Consider the following 12,341-nt stretch of genomic DNA (forward strand, 5'->3'; position numbering starts at 1 on the left):
CTCTCTCTCTCTCTCTCTCTCTCTCTCTCTCTCTCTCTCTCTCTCTCTCTCTCTCTCGACTTGGCTGTGTGCTTTCAGCTCGTAAATGCCAACAGTAGAATTAAAGAATCTATTTAAAATAATAAAAGACAAGACTGGAGAGATGGCTCAGCAGTTAAGCACACTGGCTGCTCTTCCGGGGGATCTTGGTTGGATTTCCAGCACTTACGCAGTAGTTTACAGTCGCCTGTAACTTTAGTTCTAGGGGAACCAACACTGCCTTCTGGCTGCCATAGGCACACATGGTGCACAGACATCCCTACAGGCCAATACCTATTCACATAAAATGAAAACCTCAAAATCAAAAAACAGCTCAAGGAATGTATATGGAATAAATATATCAAAAGGTTAAAAGGTTGGTGTGTTTTAGGTTTTTTTTGTTTTTTTTTTTTAATACTTTGAATAGAGCTGAGTCCCTTTCTTTCTAAAAGGGATTTTCCTCGAGAGTGATCATGCTTTGCTGGTTTTTAAAGCTTTGGGGGAGATGAGAGGTGACCCCCCCCAGAAGAATGTTGTCACCCACTGCATTATGCCTGGCCCCCTTTAGCTCCAGTGTTTCCACTGTGTCTTTTCAACTCAATAATTCCTGCTTTGGCAATCACCCCACCTTCCACCCCTGAGTTCCACGAGCACACAGGTGTGCCTCGGTTCATTTGAGGGGGTGGCATTGAGGGAGTGTGCGCTGCACAGGCTGGGTCCTGTCACGAGGGATGATGTGTGTTTCGGTATCGATCTTGGGGTACCTCCTGAAATCTCGCCTTTGATAATTTGACCTATTACTTTTAAGAAGGTTCATTCTGATAGTGGGAAGTTGTACCTAGAACCCCTGAGGAATTCCTCTGCTTTGTGTAGGGGTATGAAGGTTCACGGTTAAGAACAGAACTCTCGCATGCTAAAATAGGCAGGTCTAGAAATAAGAGCTACGTTGCATTTGGGAAATTCTCTGTGTTCTCACCACATATTTTTTTTCTTCTTCTTCTCATTCTTCTAAACAGCAAGCGAGGGCTGAGCAGGAAGAAGAATTCATCAGTAACACGTTATTCAAGAAAATCCAGGCCTTGCAGAAGGAGAAAGAAACGCTCGCCGTGAACTATGAGAAAGAAGAGGAGTTTCTTACCAACGAGCTCTCTCGGAAGCTGATGCAGGTAAACGCTCTCTTTGACCTTCCCTGCCCCGCACACTTCCTCTCCCTCTTGCTCTCCTCCTGGGAAAATGGCTTTATAGAGTGTTTCATTTCTCAAGTGCTAATGTGGTCATCGCCTTGTTTCTGTGACTTAAGAATGCTGGGGTATGGGTCCTGCAGACTCCGGAGTCCACCTCGGGAAGGCGGGATGAGACGCATGAGGCTCCTCAGGGCTGCACCCAGGTCTCATTGTGGAAATGCGGGGCTCAGCGCCTGCTGGAAGATTCCTTTCTTCTTTGCAGTTGAGTCACAGACACCTCCGCAGGCGGAGGTGGGTCTTCTGCGCTCACATATGTGGCAGGGAAGTGAGGTCATGTTCTAGTGGGTGAGCTGAGGTACTGACTAACCAGACTGCTCTTGCTAGTCATGGAGTGAAGCCATTCGCAAAGCACAACAGGGCTGTTTGGGTCCCTGTTAGGAGTCCATTCGCCTCTGCTTGTTTGTAGGCACATAAGTTATTAGCAGAACACAACTAAAGCCCTCTACGGCAGTGGTTTCTAACCCGTGGGTCATGACCCCTTCCGGGTAGGAAAACCCTTTCACAGAGGTCATCTAAGACCATTGAAAAACAGAGATTTGCATTATGATTCATAACAGTAGCAAATACAGTTATGAAATAGTGATGGAGATCAGTTTATGGTGGGGGGATCACCACAACATGAAGTTCGTTAAAGGGCTGCATTGAGAAGCACCGCTCTGCAGAGATAGTTTGTATCTAATTCACGAATAAGATACTGAGAGAGTGAGCGGTCATATGAAGGGCGTCTGTATCTGTGCTGTCATTGAAGGAAGCACGGGTTTGTGTTTTCCGTTACCAGAATCGCACCCAGGTTGCATATACTACAACCAAGAGTGTGTTTCAGCAAGGTCCCTTGTGAGAAGGTACTTGAAGCTTGTCACCACAGTGCTAGGTTCTCACCTCCTCACCTAGAGGCTCCTCCGGGAAGCTTCTGTGTGTAGAAGCTTTAACTTTCTCCCTTTTCTAACATTTTCTTTCCTAGTCATTGAATAAAGACGGTGCTGGAGTTTGTGCCAGAGTGGATTCCAGCAGTGGCTGTTGAGAAGGGACTGTCACATTGTGATGTAGAGAGAAGAAGGAGGAGGTTAATTTGACTTGCTGCTGTAGCCCATGTTGTTTTCAACAGTCGATGACTTATTCTGCGTGATGTTTCTAGAAGCACAGGGACACAGGCACAACCACAGGGTGTTTCTTCCATGTTTAGCTGAGCCGTCAGTTTTCTTCATTTTTCACAGTGCACGAAGCCTTTCTTATAGAACTCACACTGCTGTTAGCATCTGGCTGAAGCTTCTCACTCAACAATTAGAACCTAGCCAGTAAGATTTGTGTTCTGTGTAACCGTTCATCTCTGGGGTGAGAGGCCTTGTTGTTTGTGTAATTGGCCTCCCATTCACCTATCATAGCCTTTCCAGTTAACATCGCTGTCCCTCCCCTTCAGATAAGATATAAAAAAAAAAGAGAACATGTTAAGAGCCACGTGCAGAAGGAAGCAGTGATGGTGGCATATCAGGCCCAAGACGAGGCTTGGGCTTCAAATGTGTTCTCCCGGTGTTTTAAGAATTCACCTCTTCCCTGCAGAACTACATGTAGTGACTATTCCCATATTCCTCAAATCTAACTTTGTATGTATTAAAAACCTAAATCCACACGCCCAGTTTTTCTTTCTAAAGAGAATAGTGTTTGAACCGTATGACACACTAAACTGAACCCCTTACCCCCCAAAGTAGTATATAGTCTGAAACTTCATGTAGTAGTGTCTCGTGTCCACCTTGAGACCCAGTATAAAGTGTGGTGAGCAGGCAAGTCTCAGAACACACTGTCAAACTCTCGGGTATAGGGATTCAGTTCCTCATGAATCTCGGCTTGGCTTATAGTCTTTAGGTGGTTGTTGGTTGTTTATACTTGCTTAAACATGGTGTTAAGTCTATTTTGAGGGTCTAATTCTGTGGTAGTTTGTACATTAACATCTGACAGTGTCGCTACTCTCCATCTCCAGAACGTTTTCAAACTGAAACTCTTCACTGAGGAACCGTATTGACCATCGTCTTCTGGGTCTTGGGATCTTGAAGGTAGTCAGTAGTGTGTTGCTTGGAGGTAGGCGTTTCTGGCCTGTCTCCAAGTGGGGCTCCTTTTACAGCTCTATAAACCCGTTCTTTCAGCTAGCAGCTGTATTGCTTGGTCTCAGTTGAAAACTTGACAGGGTTTAGAATCGGCCAGGAGGTCTGTTGGGAGGGCATTTCCAGACAGGTTTAACTGAGGAGGGAAGACCTATCCTGATGGAGTTTCACTGCCCCTGAGGGCGGGGGTCCTGGACTATCTAAAGAGAGAGTGAGCTGAACTTTCTGCCTAAGGCTGTAATGGGATCAGCCTCACACACCCACTGCACACCCTTCTGTGTGATGGACATACACCCTCAAACCATGAGCCAAATAGCTCATCACAGAAACTAACTCAGTAGGCATACACACATGCCCAAGAACCTGCCTCCCTTGTTGGCCAGTCGGAGGAGCTATAACTCCAGGAAAGGACTGTCTCATGTTTGATCCCCACCCTCCAGGCCCTTGGTACACATTTCCTGAATGGAGTCAACCGGTCCTTTGTCAGATACTCAAACTCTGAACCACCCAGTGTGGAAAAGCTTACTCCATCTGGAAGATTGTTAAGAGTAATCGGCGTGAATAGACTTTTCCAACTGTGTAGTTCCTTTAATATGGCTTTTGAGGTGTTTATTTCTGTTTTGATATAAAAAACTTGCTAAGGGAGACTGTTGTAGGTGCCACAGACAAACACACGTGGCAGAGTTGATCTGTTCTCCATGAGAGTGCTTTAGCGTGTTCCACCCAAACACCACTGGACATCCAGTTTATAGGACAGTGTGATTTCTCTGTCTTGATTGGATGTTTTCTTAGTATCCGTTTCAAAGAGATTCCTGAGAACAATTAGCCGAGGCCCAACGGAGTTCTTCTTGCTTCTGCCTCCAGGGACTGAAGGCACCATACCGGCTCCTGAGATGCTTATATCAAAACAAAATCAAGTTCATGTAACTGTAGGTGAGGGCCCTTCGGACTATCAGTCTGGGAAGTGAGTCTTCAGTAGAGCAAACCGCACGATGTCAGACATGCAGCGTGTAGCTCGTCTCGCCGCGTGCTTTTCTGTTTTGTGAAAACTTAATTCGGAGGACTGTATATCTTTCTGAGCCCCCGTTGTGGGACTGGCTACTTTATGAGTGATGGCTGACCTGAAAGAGTAGTAGCTTTCGAAGGATAGCGTACGGCGCTGCTCTGCAGCCCCTCAGAGAGAAGGCAGCATCGTCATTATGTGGAGTTGAAATGAATACGGTGCTTGGAATGAGCAGACTCACACTGATAGACGGCTTGTATGTTAGGAGTCTCCAAAGCGGTTCTCCAACATGTTAGCAGTCACTTGGGCTGGGGGCGGAGCATACAGTCTGTTATTAATTAATTTATTACCTTTTGAGGCAAGGTCTCCATCATGCCCCAGCTCATGATTCTGCTGCCTCAGCCTTTCAAGTGCTGGGAATACAGCCGCGCACTGCCGCACCCCGCTAGGTTATGGTCATTGTAGGTGTGCCTGCTCTTGCTGTTTGTGAGCAACATGCATTGTTTCTGTAACTGGACACTCTTTTCATGGGATTTAAAAATTCTGTCAACTGGATGTCTTTGCCTCTTGAAAACCGCCTCCCTGCCCCTTACTTCAGCCCTGGGAGCCCCGCTGTCATGGTCATGAGTAGCATGGAGGCTCATATGGTCAGACAGACTTATTCTTGGGTGATAAAGGTTTCTCACTTATCTCCCATCATTAAGAACCAGTATAATCCAAATGCCTGGTTGGGGTTCACTCCATGCTGACCCTCTATTGCTTTCATCATAGAATAATGGAGGGTAATAAGGAATGCTGGATATTCCATATTCCTCAGTTTGTAAAATCTGGTCCAGTTTTCAATTTGCTTACCTTGAAACAACAAATAGGTTCGCGGTCTTATTTTGATTTGCATTTGAAGTAGGATCTGGCCCAGAGGGAAATGCTGTCATTTTAGATGGAATGGAAATGACTTTTATTCTACTGAGAAATCAATTCTGTTTTTAAATTGTATGTGTTTGTGTGTGTGTGTGAGAGACAGAGACAGAGAGAGGGGGGTTTGTGCATGTGAGTGCAATGCCCACCAAGGCCATTGGACCCTCTTGGAGCTAGAGCTACAGATGATTGGCAGCTGACCAATGTGGGTGCTGGGAACTGAACTCAAGTCCTCTGTAAAGAGCAGTGGATACCTGTAACTGCTGAGCCATCGCTTCTCCTGCCCCTTGAGTGTCATTTTTGTTACTAACTTGGCCCCCGAGGTTAGAATGCTTTCTATAATTTCAGTACTTTTCTAGCATCTGTAGAAACGTGGAAGTTTTGTGTGAAACTGGTGGTGAAGCCGCTGGCACCAGGAGGTTGCCAGCTGGTGCCTCAGATGAACATCATTCAGAAGACGGTGGTGAGTGTTTCAGACTGGTGCCATGCAGTGGCAGTAGCGTCCTTCCTTCTCTTCCAAGGGAATAAAAATGGGAAGGAAGCAAAATAATGTGCCCAGTTCTTGTTTGCCCACCATGCTTCCGTGGTGGTTGGCATGAATGGCCCCCATAGGCTCGCGAATGTTTGAGTCCTTGATCTGCAGTTGCTGCTGGTTTAGGCAGCATTAGGAGGGGTGGCCTTGCTGGAGGAAGTATGTCATTGGGAACAAGCTTTGAGACTTGTGCCGTTTATAGTTAGCTCCCTCTCTGCCTCCTACTTGTGTGCATCAAGATGTGAGCTCTCGGCTGTTCTACTGCTATGCCTTTCCTCCAGCATTGTAGACTCTAAGCCTCTGAAACTGTGAGACCAACTAAACATTGCCTTGGTCATGGTGCTCTGTCTCAACAATAGAAAAGACCCCTTGCTTTCTCCCTCTCCCTCGTGGAGAAGTTGTGTCTCCCCCAGATGGGTGTGCTTTCCCCAGAACGCCTAAGCTTTTATGCCTCTGAGATGCCAACTAGGATATGAGGCTACTTCCTGATGCCTCCACAAAGGTGGTAACTCATTTCATTCAGTTTGTGCAGGCAGCAAAATCCCATGACATAGTGGTAATAAGAAACTGTTTTGTTAATTTCAGGGTCGCCGAGGTCAAGAATGTCTTGGTATGCATTCAAATGGCAGCTTCGCCTCCTGTGGGGGAGGTGAAGAGACCTTGATATCTGTTTTTCATTAGGTTGGCTGGACCTGTGGTCCTTGGGGCCAGTGGTGTTTGGAGATAATACTGACCAGGGGAGATTGCTTTTGCATCATAGCTACCAAAAACAGTTGGAAGGTTTGGTTTTTTTGCTTACTTCTCGTTCCCAGTTACCAGACTCTCATCTCTGTCTGGTTTTCATTTCCTTTCATGGAGCAAATAAGTTCCATTCACAAAACAGCTGCAAGGAACTGCCGGATTGTTTAAACTGCTTTTGAAATGCCACTGGCCCACCCGTGGCCAAAGTACAAACCCAAATCCCCCTGTTAATAGCATGCATGGCAGCTCTCCGTAGAACGGGTTCAGTGTGAGGACAAGAGAATACGAGAAAGCTCTGCAGGGATAAGACATTGCTCAGTGGCTGGAGAGAATATCCAGTGTTTGTGAGCACTGGCTGCAATTCCAGAAGACCCGGGTTCGATTTCCAGCACCCATACTGTAACTTACAACCATCTATGGTTCCAGTGCCAGGGAACCATAGACTCTCTTCTGGCCTTTATGGGCACTGAACACATTTGGTGTATGGACAAACATGCTGGCAAAGCACTCATACACGTAAAATAAAAGTAATTGAAAATCCCAACATTGCCACGTTTCTCTGAAAGACTACACACGAGTGTGTCTACACACACCGTTCGTCCTTGAGTGAGTTGGTATTGATTCTGGAAAGATGCACGGGGTCAGAAGCTGCTCTGGCCCGGCTTTGACATAAAGTATGAGATAGAGCAGATAGCAGGGAAAATAAAGGTTAAAGGAGAATAAAAATCACGAGGTTAAAGCCAAGGCCGAAGCTTGCTGGATTTATGAGAAGGAGAGAAAGATTATTGTTTCTCGTTGGGAGTGTGCGTCTTGTGTCAGGTTGACCTGACTGGATGAACTTGAGCCATCAGTGGGAACACAGGAGGCTTAGAGGTGTGGGCCTATGGCTGGAAAAGCGCTCCCCATCCTTCAGAGTGGGAAAGCAGCTGGTGGCGTAGGTTGACACAGAAGGTCAGAAGCCCAGGAGAGGCGTCTAGACTCTAGATTGGGAAAACAGGCCTTTGGACAGAGGCCCTGGCTCTGTGGAGACAGCCAGGCTAGTGGCGATAAGTAAGGCTGGAGGTATTGTCCATTAGGATTTATCTCATCGCTAGGAGATGTGCCTTGAGGGTCAGAGACACAATAGGAGTTTGGGACACAGACAGTTGGGAGGAGAAATGGCACAGAATTTGACCCAGCTGATCTTGTTGGTAGGGTAGCTAAATGGCCAGGGCACAAGCAAGAAAGTACAGGACTCCAGCCCAAGTGTTAACGAGTTATCGTGCTCTGCTCAGAGAGCCGCGGAAGTGTGGCATCTTTGGAACAGATTGGCATTTCCTAAGCTAGAAATCTTGGTTCCATGTGATGCAGCAGCCACACTCTTCCCTCAGGAGGTCACCCTGTCTGCACGTGCTCGCCACCCCCTGGAGAAGAGGCCCTTCTCGTCTCTCACTCCTAAGCACCACCAACTAGAAGTCACTCAGTGTCTGTGACCAGTAAAAGATGAGCATTGCGTACTCATTTAGTTGGACATTCAGTGTGATAAAAATAAGAGCCACGGTTTTAACTTACCGCAAGTACGATTAGCAGAGGAGACTGGATAAAAAGGACACAAAGTCAGGCAGAGCTGGTATCTAAGTATGTACAGACAGTCAAAAAGGAAATCAGAGGATGCAAGGAGGTGACTACCGAGAGAATCGGGGGGTGAGGACCTCAGGGAGAGGGGGTACTTGTCGGTTGGGGTGATGGCATCCACTACTTGCATCTTGCAGCCCCGTTAGCAGCCTCTTGCCGTGTCATTGAACTTCGACACCGCCACAGCTTTGTTCTTGGTGTGGGTGCGGCACCCTCACCATGCTGTCTTTTGTACTCCCGAGTTGTTTTCATTCATCCCGAGGGTCATTCTAGGGCCTCAGACAGTGTGCACAGAGTGCCGGTGCCATCCTTCATCCAGCCACCGTGTGAGCTTTTTCGTGGAGTAAAGAGTCCTGGTCACTGCCCTTCAGGGCGATACAGTGTGGGTGGCCACTTACGTCAAGGCTGAGGGCAAAGGGTTTGGACCAGAGACCTTGGCTGGAACCCTCACCTGCAAGCCTTCTGGCTGTCTGCTAGCCTTTGAAGGTAAGCGTCTGTCCTGTGTGGTGCACAGGGTCACAGTTCCCTATGCCAAGTGAGAGCAAATAACAGACAGCAAGTTACCCAAGGTGCCCAGGGTATGACAGTGCCCTCAAGCAGATTCCCTACTTTTAGAGGGTCACGTGCTAAAAGTGCCATGAACTATCATTAAAACGCACAAGACCTGCCAACCGTGCTCACTGCTGTGTGAGGGTGGGGCACATTGTGCCGGGAGGCACACGGGGAGGCACCACTGTGGAAGTGTTTTGAGCTACCCCCCTCCCCCCCCAGTGTTACTAACTTGGGATGTGGGAGTCAGACTCTGTACACAAAGTTCTAAGGTGACAGGGGCACGAGGTGGAAGTTAGACCCACTTTCTGCTAGGAGCAGGCCTGCGTGACCCCCAGAGTTGTGACCTCCAAAAGTTTTACAATATGGAGAAAAAGACCGAGGGAAAAGACATGGGCCTTCTGTCTGTGTGTAGTATGTGTATTTGCATAAGTGTGCATGTGTGTATACATGTGCCTGCAAGCCAGATGTCCAACATTGGGAATCTGGTACCTCTCTCTTTGTTTTTTTCTGAGACTGGGTTTCTCTGTGTAGCTTTGGATTCTGTCCTGGAACTCGCACTGTAGACCAGGTTGGCCTCAGACTCACAGAGATCCGCCTATCTCCCTCTGCCTTTTGAGTGCTGGGATAAAGGTGTGAGCCACCACCGCTTGGCCCCTGGTCCCTCTCTGAAAAGATCTCCACTCTACTTATTTTTTTTCTTTTTTCTTTTTAAGTGTGTGATGTGTGTGGGCATGTCTGTTTGTACAAGTGTTGGTCCGTGCCTTGCACTTCGATTGAGGCAAAGTCTCTTGGCTAGCTCCTGTGTGTACAGGTTAGCTAGCCCCAGAGTTTCCTGGCTCCTGCCTCTGCCGCAGCTCTCTTAGGAGCACTAGGATTGTAGTAGACACACACTCACACAGGGTGGTTTTACATGGGTTCCGGGGATTGCTTCTCCGTGGAGCCATCTTCCCAGCCCGTTTTAATTCTTTATCAAGATGGCTTCTCTCGGAACCTCAAGCTCTCCAATTCAGCTTTTCAGTTGGCCGGGGAGCTTCAGAGATCTGCTTGTCCATCCCCCTTTACACCGCCCCCCTCCAAGCTCCGGTATTGGCATGCTGCTGCCTAACCCAACGTTTTCCATGGGTGCTAGGCCAACAGCATCCTTAGGCTTACACGGCAGTACATTTCCCACTGAGCTCTCTCCCTAGCCCAGGATTTGCCTCCACAGCCACTCCCTCACTCAGGCCCGTCTCTTTCTGCTCATGCTGTTGTGTGAGCGTGGTACAAAGCCTGGAGACTGTGACTGGACTAGGTTGCAGAAGGACTTGAACGTGATGCAAATGTCTTTATACTTAATCTGCAATTAGTAGGCAGTTATTTTCCAGTGTTAAAGAGGACACTTGGAATATCAGGGGTTGTCTGCTGTGCTGGCTAAATTTATGTCAGCTTGACATGAACCGTGGCCCTCTGAGAGGGAACCTCAGTTGAGAGAATGGCTCCATAAGCTCAGGCTGTAGGCAAGCCTCTAGGGCATTTTCTGAATTAGTAATTGATGGGGGAAGGCCTAGCCCATTGTGGGTGGTACCATCCCCTGGCTCGTGGTGGTCCTGGGTTCTATAAGAAAGCAGGCTGAGCAAACCATATAGAGCAAGCCAGTAAGCAGCTCCCCTCCATGGTCTCTGCATCAGTTCCTGCCTCCCAGGTTCCTGCCCTGCTTGAGTTCCTGTCCTGACTTTTTTCAATGATGAATAGCAATATGGCAGTGTGAGCCAAGTAAACCCTTTCCTCCCTAAGTCGCTTTGGTCATGGCATTTCATCACAGAGGTAGAAACCCTAACCAAGACATCTGCTGATCAGATCCACTGAAGACCCTGATCCATTGGTCCTCAGTGGTTGATGTAATCTCATGAACAATAGTAAGACCTCAGCTAGCCTGGGGCATCGAGGGTGTTTGTTAGCCGTGGCAGAGGCTGAATTCATGTGATGGAGGACAGGGCGATGTGAGGGAGCTGTTGAGCAAGGACGGGGGGCCAGCAGCAGCGGTGTGTGCATGGGGGAGGGGTGTGCAAATTGGAGTGTGCTCTTAAGAGACCCTCAGGATGCTTCCAGAGCTCATGGTGTGTGTCTGAGTTGTCTCTCAGTCAAGGGCTGTAAAATTGGTTCCTGAGAGGTGATTAATGTTCTCAGACATTTTATAATATTTTCCTAAGGAATAGGTGAGTGACAACAGTCCAGTGGCTAACTCCAGTTGTAGGTTTTACCTGGTCCCATGCAGGTGGCTGTGACCGGCTGAGCCGTCAGTCTTTTAGGTGGGGAGCGGGAAGTTGTACACAAAGAGGCAAATTACTGTTGAGAGGGGTGCCTCAGGTCTCCTTGAGGAAGCTGGGTCCTGGGGTGACACTCAGGCTGCATCAAGAATAGGTAAGACCGTTGCTGTGCAGCCTGGAACCTGGCAAAGGACACCATGTGGTCACCTATGGCTGCTCACGTTGGTACCCAGGTGAGCCGGGTGCAGCTTTCTTCACTACTGTATAGCAAGTGGTGTTGAGCGCACAAGGTCATCTGGTTGTGCAGGCTTGTTATCCCAGCTCCTTAAGAGGCTGAGGCAGGAGGCTTATGTTCAAGGCCCACCTGAGCAGCTAGGACCCTGTCTTAGAGTAAAACCTGCTAGGTGAACACCTGTGATGAAATGTGGTCCCAGTTTCATAGACTCGCTGTCGTCAGCATTAACAGTATGCACCACAACTGTTTTGTTATTCCATAGTCATTGAGAATACCTTCTGTAGAGTATACTTAAACCCTCCTTATTAAAAGTGTTTTATGTGCATGTATGCACACACCTGAGTGTATGTATATGTATTATGTGCATGTGTAACATGGGAATGTAGAACAGGGCATCAGATCCTTTGGAACTGAAGTTAGAATTGGCTATGAGCCACCCATCATATGGGTGCTGGGGACAGAATTCTCGCCCTCTGTAAGTGCCATTATGAGCCATCTCAGCGCCTAAACTCCAGTTTTCAAAACAACCCTTTTCACCCAAATAAGCAGAGTAGAGTTGCATTAAGGAAATAGTGGTAGTTGTTTTCTAGCATGTTGTGGCGTTTGCTTGCTTTCTTTAAACTTGGTATTATTTTGTTTTTCATAAGAATTGCAGACCTTAGTGGCAGCATGTGAAGGGCCCTGATGAGATTAGAGATTTAGTGGTTGAGTTGGAGGTTCTCACCCGTATTGGAGACAAAGCAGCGAGGGTCCTGGAGCTCATTTCTGGTGGCGGCTCTCAGGTCTGCCTCCGACAAGGTTCCCTTGAGGGTTTGTGGTGAAATGAGCTATGGTTTGAACCAGCAGGTGGATTCAGGGTGTCCATCCGAGCCCTCTTCCGTCCAGGATGGGTTGAAATGGCACAGAAGAGACAGAGTGTCTCTTCTGAAATGTTTGGGACACTGGGTGTAAAGGATTTCAGGTATTCTAGGAGTTGGGATTTATCTGTTTATAACTAATGGGGGTATCCTGGGTGAGAGGACTCAAGTCAGAACACACAGCGTGACTGTTGCACACAGCCTGGCTGCGGTTTCAGTGTAGAGTGCCCCTGTAGTTTTTATTCCGGCATGAAGGCAGGTGTGACACTTTCTACCTGTAGAGTTTTT

General features: G+C 47.8%; 1 protein-coding gene across 1 annotated transcript in view; it reads left to right on the forward strand.

Annotated features, from left to right (window-relative positions):
• The window catches only part of Ccdc6 (coiled-coil domain containing 6), a 94,982-nt gene that overhangs the window by 44,907 nt on the left and 37,734 nt on the right, over nucleotides 1-12,341 (forward strand). The window contains exon 2 of the mRNA XM_005360154.3: nucleotides 1,035-1,184. Within this exon, the coding sequence (XP_005360211.1) occupies nucleotides 1,035-1,184 (150 nt within the window). The remainder of the gene's footprint in view (nucleotides 1-1,034; nucleotides 1,185-12,341) is intronic.

The sequence above is a fragment of the Microtus ochrogaster genome, linkage group LG2, assembly GCF_000317375.1.
Source record: "Microtus ochrogaster isolate Prairie Vole_2 linkage group LG2, MicOch1.0, whole genome shotgun sequence".
NCBI classification, from domain to species: domain Eukaryota; kingdom Metazoa; phylum Chordata; class Mammalia; order Rodentia; family Cricetidae; genus Microtus; species Microtus ochrogaster.